This window comes from Astatotilapia calliptera, chromosome 5 (assembly GCF_900246225.1).
Source record: "Astatotilapia calliptera chromosome 5, fAstCal1.2, whole genome shotgun sequence".
Taxonomy (NCBI): Eukaryota; Metazoa; Chordata; class Actinopteri; order Cichliformes; family Cichlidae; genus Astatotilapia; species Astatotilapia calliptera.
The window spans coordinates 25098057-25107906 of NC_039306.1; the positions used below are offsets into that span (position 1 = coordinate 25098057).

A 9850-nucleotide genomic window follows, 5' to 3' on the forward strand; every position below is an offset into this window, starting at 1 on the left:
TGTAATGAATATTTTTGCATGCCTGCTTTTTATGCCATTTCTAAGTATATGCATTTTAATCTTTTATCATATACCTGTCAAATGATAGCTACACAACGGGGGAAATAATTGGATCACTTGCTGAATTTGTAACTTTTCTCATTTCTAAAGAAATGATCCGTTTGTCATTTTTATTGTAGTTTAATTTTAATGAGGAGAGACAGAATATCAACAATTAAAAACAAAACAAAACACAATATACAGGGTGGGCCATTTATATGGATACACCGTAATAAAATGGGGATGGTTGGTGATATTAAAGTCCTGTTTGTGGCACATTAGTATATGTGAGGGGGCAAACTCCTCAAGATGGGTGGTGACCATGGTGGCCATTTAGAAGTCGGCCATCTTGGATACAGCTTTTGTTTTTTCAATAGGAAGAGGGCCATGTGACACATCAAACTTATTGGTAATGAAAAACAATGGTGTGCTTGGTTTCGACATAACCACTTAAAAAATGTGTTCAATGTGCTGCCCATTGTGTTGGATTGTCTATGCAACCCTCTTCTCCCACTCTTCAAACACTGATAGCAACACCGCAGGAGAAATGCCAGCACAGGCATCCAGTATCCGTAGTTTCAGGTGCTGCACATCTCGTATCTTCACACCATAGAGAATTGCCTTCAGATGACCCCAAAGATAAAAGTCTAAGGGGGTCAGATCGGGAGACCTTGGGGGCCATTCAACTGGCCCGGCTCTGAAGGACTCGGGGGTCCGTGAGCAGTTTTGACTGTTGTTGTTATTATTATTATTATTATTACTATCATTATTATTTGGTGATGTGTGTGTCTTTCTGCACAATGCTGTGTTAGTCTGTGTTCCACTCATTATATGTATAGGCAGGGTGTGTACATGTGTGGCTGGAGGATGGAGAACAGCCACATGCAGGCCTGATGGGTGTGGCCCTGCAGGAGGACTGGCCACACCTGAAGTTCCTGCCACACACCTGTTGGTGGTCAGGGCTCGTCGGGGGAGCTACTTAGGAGAGTGTTGGAGCGTGGGATCATTGAGTTGTCATCCCAAGTCAGTGTGTGTCAGTGTATGACAGTGCTGTTTGTGTATGCCCGCCGGGGTTAGTGTTGACGGCTGTTTCTGTGGTTTTCCTGCAGGAGGAAGAGTGGACCAGAAAGGCAGCACGCACGGGGTGTGCGGAAACACAACAGCGGGGAGCACGAGCACAGACGTCGGAGGGAAGCGCACACACGGGATTCAAAGGAGCAACGGGGATTTATTGTGTTTACAGCTTTCACTGTAAATAAAGAGCACTGTTTGCATCGCAGAGTCTGTGTTTTGGGTCCTCATTCCCCACGGTCTGGCTGGCAGACCGTGGGGACCAGACCTGGCACCAGACCACTTTCCAGGAAACTGTTCATCTAGGAATGCTCGGACCTGGCACCCATAATGTGGTGGTGCACCATCTTGCTGGAAAAACTCAGGGAACGTGCCAGCTTCAGTGCATGAAGAGGGAAACACATCATCATGTAGCAATTTCAAATATCCAGTCGCCTTGAGGTTTCCATTGATGAAGAATGGACCCACTATCGTTGTGCCCAATATACCACACCAAACCATCACTTTTGTTGTTCCAACAGTCTTGGAGGGATCCATCCAATGTGGGTTAGTGTCAGACCAATAGCGGTGGTTTTGTTTGTTAACTTCACCATTGACATAAAAGTTTGCCTCATCACTGAACAAAATCTTCTGCGTGAACTGAGGGTCCTGTTCCAATTTTTGTTTTGCCTATTCTGCAAATTCTGTGCGCCGATCTGAGTCATCCTCGTTGAGATGCTGCAGTAGCTGTGGGAAAAAATGACAACCAATAAAATTCTAAAAGACAACATGTATTAGTACAATGATCAAAAAATGAAGGAATAGTCAAGTCCAGTGTCCCACTTGCAAAAGGATAAAACACACAGTCCAAGGCCAGAGCCAGCTATGCCACAACTCAGTTACACTTTACATGTCGACCACCCTGTAAGTAGAAGGCCGGTAATCACTCTGGCCCCAGCAACACAACTATAGACCCAAGTCTATAAATCTGAGTCTTTATATCTCTGTGAAGGCAGTCCTTTTGTTTTTTCTTGCTGACGTCTAAGTTCTTGATAAATGAGTTCTGTCTCTGCGCCTTCTGGGCCAACTTCTGGAGAGATTCCTGTAGAAAGCCAAAACCCGACCCGGGTGGAGCAGATCTACAAGTCTGTGGCAATTTATTTACAGATTTGAAACTTACTGGTTGATTGTCTCCACATGACTATCAGATTCTGAATTGCAAAGGTCGTTAATGTTTGTTAATGAACATCTAAGTGATTCAGAGAAGGCTTGCGAGAAAGTTCTGTGGTGAGATGAAACCAAAATCGAGCTCTTTGGCGTCAACTTGGCCCGTCGTGTTTGGAGGAAGAGAAATGCTGCGTAGGATCCAATAAACATCGATCTTACAGTCAATCATGAAGGTGGAAACATTATGGTTTGGGGCTGTTTTTCTGCTAAGGGTACAGGATGAGATCACTGCACTGTGGGGCCGATTGAGGGGTCCATCTACCATAAAATCTTGGATAAGAACCTTCCTTCAGGAGTTCTGAAGATGGGCCGTGGAGGGGTCTTCCAGCTCAAACAATCAAACATTATTACCCCAAGTGTATGTATATTGTATAATAATGAGCATATTGGTCTGTAAAAAGAATGAGTCACTGATAACTGCTCATGTAACTATAAGTTAACTTGTTGTGCATCCCACCCTGTCCAAAATGAACTTCTCAGTGAGAGTCAGTGGTTGTGAAATAGCTTTGTTTCTTATCGCTGCTAATTGCGTTCTCATATACCCCACCAGCTCGTCTTCTCAGCACCTCTCCTCACTGGCTTGTAGCATGTATGTGGATCTTTCTCAGCACATTCCTGTCCTGATGTGTCATCTAGCAGCTTCACACAAACCATAACATCACCAGCCTCAGAGGAGCATTGGGGGATTAACTTCTGAAATGAACCTTTTCACTTTTCTCACACAGAAAAAAAAAGGAATTATCAGGAGAGATGAGACAACTAGCTCTAATCATGTGTTAAAAAATAAAATTAGCACAAAGTGCAGCTCTGTTCATGAGCTAGTGCTCGTCGGAGAGGCTGAGTTAGTGAAACAGCAAAAAGGCTGTACATATGCTGTGCAAAAAGACTTGTACATATATGGTTGTCTCCAACTTTAGCACAAGTGCTCCATTGTGAAGTACCACGTCACCGTTTGAGATTAGCCAAGTGAAACACACATTTTTTGATCAGCTTACAAGTCTTTTTTTCAGGTTGTACTTTCCATAAGATGTACCCCCTTGTGTCTGTTCACATTTATTTTGCACATGGCAGTGTACCATGGGATTTCTCTCTTTCCGTGAGCTCATAAATAGGTGGTCTTTTTTCCCTCCCTGACAGACAAAACCTGAAAAACAAAGAACAGACGTTTGCTAAAAATGTTGTTAGAGGGAAGACGTTGGGTTATTCTGGTTAAATTAGGCAACAGCCATTGAAATGCCCTGAAAAGATTGTGAGTCATAAATCTGCCAAGTGATAAATCAATGAAGATTTCCACAACGTGAATTGATGGAGTTGATGGATGTGTGTATATCAGCAGGTGAAGCGCAAACACAGAAGGAATGTTTATCAATGTGTGTGTGTACATAGCATAGATCGGTGGCAATTATTGCTGATAATGAAACACCCAGCCCATTACATAGTTTCTTTGTGCAAGCTGCACATTTGCACAAATCTGGTCCAACAGGTAACAAAACATTTGGTATAAAATGTTAAAAGACATATTTAAAAAAATACAAAGACAAAAAAGTGGTGGAACATATTCAATGTTTTAAATCTGCAGTTGTTTTGCTGGGTTTACACAGTCGATGCCCACCAGCTAGGAGAGGGCATCATACTGTCCAAGCACGGTTTACTTTGCCATATATCACAGCCTGTCAGAGGTGTTATAAAGTAGAAGGGAAGCTCATAAAGTGGTGTACATGTTCCTTATACCCAGTGTTTGCTGTGTGTGTATAAGTATATGTAAAATACAATGAGGATGTAGATCGTATGTGTCCAAGGTGTGACTAAAGCATGTGAAGTAAACTTGGTTGCAAAATAATTTTAATGCAACTGTAACTATGAAGCATGGAAAATGCAACTTCACAAAGGTTGTTTTCCAGGTTTCCAGAGCTTCTGCTTTCAGAATCTCTGGAAACCTTTTTTTATATATAAAAAAGGCATTCTGATATTACGTAATTCTTGTGCTTTTAATGTGCTGTAAAAGTGTAACATGATGCAATTTTCTCCCCTGACATTCCCTCATCTCTCCCCCTCTTGCTCTTTCTCCCCCCTTATCCTTCACTCCCCTACTGAGGACACCAGCCAATCGCACCTCAGCAGGGTTCCTCCCCTACTCTAATAAATAGTACACAGGACCAGGGTGGGTCTGTCTGCCTGACTCTCCTCTCAGCAGTCTCTCCTCTCACAAAACCTCAGTGCTACAGACTTCCTCCTACACCATGTCTGTCAGAGCTGTGAAGACCACCGCCTACTCCACTGTGTCCTCACCCAGAAGCCCAACGCAGGGCTTCAGCAGCCGCTCCTTCTCTGGCTATGGAGGTCATGGTGTGGGGAGTGCCAGGCAGAGCTACGGTGTCCGCAGCTCATATGGAGGAGTGGGCAGCAGTGGTGCAGCTGTGGGTGTTGGGGGCTGTAAGACGGTCGGTGGGTTTGCCGCTGGGGGATCCGGACAAAGATTAGGTGGTGTAGAGTTTGGATATTCAGGCTTTGGTGGAGGTGTAGCAGGTGGCATGGCCAATGAATTTGTGGCCCCCATCACAGCAGTGACAGTGAACAAGAGCCTGTTGGCTCCCTTGAACCTGGAGATCGACCCCACCATCCAGGCAATCCGTACTGAAGAGAAGGAGCAGATCAAGACCCTGAACAACCGCTTTGCTTCCTTCATCGACAAGGTCAGTCGAGGTTGTAATGAAATGTGAAATCTTGTGTTTGAAATTCATGCTGCAGAAAAGCACATATAAACTGCAAAACACCAACAGCAAACGATCCACACTTCTATAAGTGACAGGAGTGCTGGGGTGAAACTGAATGTGACGGCAGTAGCAGAACAGCACAGACAAACTGCAGAGATACGCTACAAGCCAAAATGAGTGAAAGATGAAAGAAGTTTCATTTCACAGAAGAGATCATCCTTAAGACATTCCCTGTCAAAACTTCATAACAATCTATACAGTCTGCTGGGAATATTGCCTGGTTTGCTTAATGGCTTTCCTGCTTCCAGTGTTTTCACTCTCAGGCGAGATCATAGAGCTCAGATAAAAGGATCAACCTGGATACAGAGTACAGGAGTGGGATGAAGAGCAGATGAATTTTGCTCAAAGGAGTGCATTCCCCATACGAGCAATATTCTGCAAAACGAGTGGTTGTGAAAGTAGAGAGCGAAGTGTCAGGTGTCTACCGAACAGAATCTCATTTACCGAATTATTTTCAACGTTTATGACCTGAATTTTCACCACCAGAGACCACATTCTTTCGTTATCTGTCGCTGAAACCCATAAACAGACTAAGGTTCACAAAGCTTTCAGGAGAGCAGGGTGGGACAGAAGTTGATATAAAAATCAATCACGCTGAGGGTAATTCTCCTGCTTGTAAAACACAGCTCACTCGTCCACTCCTATGCGCACTGGTGTGATATGGCACACCCACAAACAGCAGTCTGCCTCTCCTGTGTTTGCTGAGTGGTAGCACAGACCCCACCCAAGGTCATGACGCTTAATGAAAGAGCTGTAAAAGGGGCAAGCTGTGTGGCAAGTGAGAAACAGTGCCACTTCGTGTTGAAACGCAACACAGTGGGTTAAACTTGAGATTGGAGTATTTGCTGTGACAGATAGAAGCAGCTGGAGGCCAGAGAAGTCTGGTTACTCATTTTTTCCTTTCAGTTAATCTCTGTATGTTTTGGATTCAAACAAAACTCTTCAGTCACACCCACCCTATCCACCACATATCCCAGTGACCAACCACTCCATTATTTATTGTTTTCTATGGAAAGGTTTTGATATTTGTGTAACTCCCCCATTGTTTTTTTTCATCCACCAAGTCAGAGCTTCAGTCATCACATACACCCACACGTTTCTGCCCATTACATGTTTCCTTCCTTTTTCTTACTAAGCATTCATCCACCTTTCAATCTTCAGGTACGCTTCCTCGAACAGCAAAACAAAATGCTTGAGACCAAATGGAAACTTCTGCATGAGCAGACCATATCTCACTCAAATGTCGATGCTATGTTCGAGGCCTACATTGCCAACCTGCGCAAGCAGCTGGACAACTTGGGTCACGAAAAAGTCAAACTGGAGTCAGACCTGCATAACGTAACGGGCCTGGTGGAGGACTTTAAAACCAAGTGGGTGGAGTTGAGATTTTTCACTTTAATCTTGCACTCAAGCATAAGGCATGCTTTATTTGTCCGAGATTTGGGAAAGTCTTAAACTGCCAACGATACTCTGTTTCCAGTTTTCCTAGACTTGTGCAGTTTGGCTTTTAGAAAGCCTGCAGAGCTATTTTTAACTTCCTGTCAGGAACCCAAAGTTTCAACAAGATAGAGCGGATAAGAAGATAAAAATAATCATTCTCCTTTTCTGCAGGTATGAGGACGAGATCAACAAGCGCAATGAGTGTGAGAACAACTTCGTCTTATTAAAGAAGGTCTGTGCAGACTTTCTAGTAAATGCTTGATCTTGAAACTACAATTAGCCTTCATGAGGAAAAATAATGCCCTCTTTTTAAACTTTGACTGTAATGAACAATGAATGTTCTCAGTGCTGTCTTTTTTCCAATAAAGGATACAGATGCAGCATATATGATGAAAGTGGACCTCGAGGCCAAACTGGATGGACTTTCAGATGAGATTGAATTCTTGAAGCAGCTCTACGATGCAGTAATTACCTCATTTCATTTTTCACTTCCAGCCTAATAAAAAGTGTTTCTACAGGAGGCATCAGTTGTATGTTTTCCCTCTTTTTTGTCCTTCATAGGAAATTAATGAGTTGCAGAGCCAGATAAAGGACACATCTGTTGTGGTGGAGATGGACAACAGCCGTAATCTTGACATGGACGCAATTATCGCTGAAGTGCGTGCCCAATATGAAGACATTGCCAAAAGGAGCAGAGAGGAGGCTGAGTCATGGTATCAGACCAAGGTGGGACCACAAAGCTATGGGAAACTAAAGCCCACAATTATGTAATAGATCATCATCTGTGAGGACAGTCCATTAAGCTTATTTAATGTTCATGAACATTTAAAACTGAAGAGCATGAACTTGAAATCTCTGCATGGTACAAGAGTTTTACTTGTGGCAGATGGTGTGGGATGCCTTCTCTTTTCTGACTTTTCTGACCTCTATTGTCTCCTGATATTCTATCTTAGGCGATTTCCTTTACTTTTATTGCAACATACTGAAAAGTTTCATATACAAAGAAGTCAAAGAGCAGAAAGCCAATATGGATCTGGAGATTGCAAACTGCATGTTGGAGTGCTGCAACATGATTTCCTGATCCCCATGTCAAATTAATTGTGCAAAAAACCTGCCAGCAGTATCACTTTGTGTTTTAAAGTTTCACTATGATCTGTCTCTTTTCATGCCAGTACGCAGAGATGGAGCAGTCGGCGGGTAGATATGGAGAAGACCTCAAGTCAACCAGGGCTGAAATTGCTGACATGAACCGCAGGATGGTGAGGCTCCAGTCTGAAATCGACATGGTTAAAGCTCAGGTGAGGGACAGAGATTTTCTTCTGTTCATTTGAATGATTTGAGGTTTTGACATTAAGGTAATAATTCAAACTGCATTGCCGGGCTTATGAAGGCCATTGAATTCAATGCCTCGCTCTGCTTGGCTTCTCCCACTTTTAGCGAAGCAGTTTGGAAGCTCAGATCACAGAGGTTGAGGAACGCGGCGAACTGGCGGTGAAAGATGCCAAACTCCGCATCAGAGAGTTGGAAGAAGCTCTTCAGAGAGCCAAACAGGATATGGCACTCCAAGTCCGCCAATACCAGGAACTTATGAATGTTAAGCTGGCTCTGGACATTGAGATTGCTACATACAGGAAACTGTTGGAAGGAGAGGAGAACAGGTCATCTAAGAGCACCTATGCTCTCCTACATCTTACATAGCAATATACTCATGCTTTTACTTGTTCTTGTCTTTTATTTATTATTTCTTTCTTCCCAAAGGTTGGCAGCTGGAATTCAGACCACTGTGTCCAAGCAGACTTGTGAGTTCATACTTATGTGCAACTATTTCTAGTTCTGCTTTGTTAATTGTTGCTATATAGAGCATTTTACTGGTCAGACAAGCCCACAACCTTGCCATGACTGAAGCCATCTTATCTAGATATCATATCTGAGGATACAGTTTATATTGTTAGAATCTCATAATATCAACTCTGATATATTAGCATGTGTCAATGTTAATCACTCACGTCTTCCTCTGAATTTGTAGGTGTGAACTACAATGCCTACGGTCTGGAGAGTTCCTACATCCCTTCCTACATCAGCAGTTCCTTTGATAAAGTCAAAGCAAGCAGTGGGTCTACGTCAGCAGTCGAGGGAACGGCAGTGAAGAGCACCACAGTCACCAAGACGGAGACAGTGGTGATGAAGACCGAGGAGAAAAAAGAGAAGGAAGAGAAGAAGGAGGAGGAGAAGGAGCAGGTGGAGGAGGAGAAGCCAGCAGCGGCAGCCGAGGAACCAGAGGCTGTGGAGAAGAAGGAGCCGGAGCACGTGGAGGCTGAAGCTGCAGCCGAAGAGTGATTTTCCATCCTGTTTTGAGAAATTCATGATTTGTTGTTGAAGATTAAGAAAAAGCACATTCTTTTTCAGTATCCAATTTTCACCCAAAAAATGTGTGAAGAAGTGTAAACACACCTTTCCTTCAGATATTTTTAACACAGCGGTGCTTATCGAGCTTAAATATCCAAAAACTCTCTAAATTCTCTACAGTCACCTGAAGCAGTGCCAGACTTTAACTCTTTCCCCCTTAAACCTCCCCATACCCTATGATAAGTGTTGACAATCACAATATATATTAAAGGTAAAGATGTGGTTTGACGACCGTTTGAATAGTTTGAGTTTGTTCTATAAGCAGCCCTGAAATAAAGGGAAACCTCCAGGTTAAGAAAATAGCTTCAAGGCTACTCAAACTAGGCTTTCGAGGGCTAAAGAGTTAAACCTTTCACTGCACCACACTTTTTTAGCCAAAAGGCGGCAGTATTGTTTGTGTTTTCACCCTGTGTACTTCAACCAATAGGAGGCACTGCCATCACACCAACCTGTAATTCACAACTTTTAAAAGAAGGCCATTATATGCTGAGCAGGGAGTGACAAACCTTTTGTAGTTAAACTCTAAATTGTGATGAAGAGCAGCCACACGAGTTCTCGTGACTTCTACTTTCCTGTTTGCACAATAATAAACGTTCAAACAGAAATCTACATGATGTGCTTGTGTTGCGTTTGTGCTGAAATTCACTGACACTGTTAATTTTTCTGTAGTTTGTTAACTTGATAAGAAAGTGAAAACAAATAGAAATGTCTTAAAGATGCACAGAACAGTCGTTACAAAGCACTGGAAATCACCTCAAGGGAACTGCTATCTTGGTTTTTCCGGCTGCTAACAGTTGCTTTCTCCAACACAAACAAGTACTGCTTTTGATAAAGGAGGCTTTCGACATCTAACATGAGAAAGGATGATAATCCACACAAATCTTTCCCTGGAATACCTGGCAAGTCCCAGCCTG

At 43.1% G+C, this 9850-nt stretch overlaps 1 protein-coding gene across 1 annotated transcript; it reads left to right on the forward strand.

The window, feature by feature from the left end:
* The first annotated feature begins 4407 nt into the window (after positions 1-4407).
* On the forward strand, positions 4408-9545 carry LOC113022720 (keratin, type II cytoskeletal 8-like). Its single transcript, XM_026168436.1, has 9 exons — positions 4408-5009; positions 6252-6460; positions 6702-6762; positions 6899-6994; positions 7092-7256; positions 7703-7828; positions 7968-8188; positions 8289-8329; positions 8557-9545. The coding sequence occupies exons 1-9, from the start codon at positions 4557-4559 to the stop codon at positions 8865-8867; spliced, it is 1683 nt and encodes a 560-aa protein (XP_026024221.1). The 5' UTR covers positions 4408-4556; the 3' UTR covers positions 8868-9545.
* The last annotated feature ends 305 nt before the right edge of the window (positions 9546-9850 follow it).

What these genes read in the sequence shown, in the direction of transcription:
- LOC113022720 (XM_026168436.1), top strand. Translation starts at nt 4,557, where the DNA reads ATGTCTGTCAGAGCTGTGAAGACCACCGCCTACTCCACTGTGTCCTCA. An exon ending in TTGCTTCCTTCATCGACAAG is followed by an intron (nt 5,010 to 6,251) that starts GTCAGTCGAGGT and finishes TTCAATCTTCAG; the next exon opens with GTACGCTTCCTCGAACAGCA. An exon ending in TTGGAAGGAGAGGAGAACAG is followed by an intron (nt 8,189 to 8,288) that starts GTCATCTAAGAG and finishes TTCTTCCCAAAG; the next exon opens with GTTGGCAGCTGGAATTCAGA.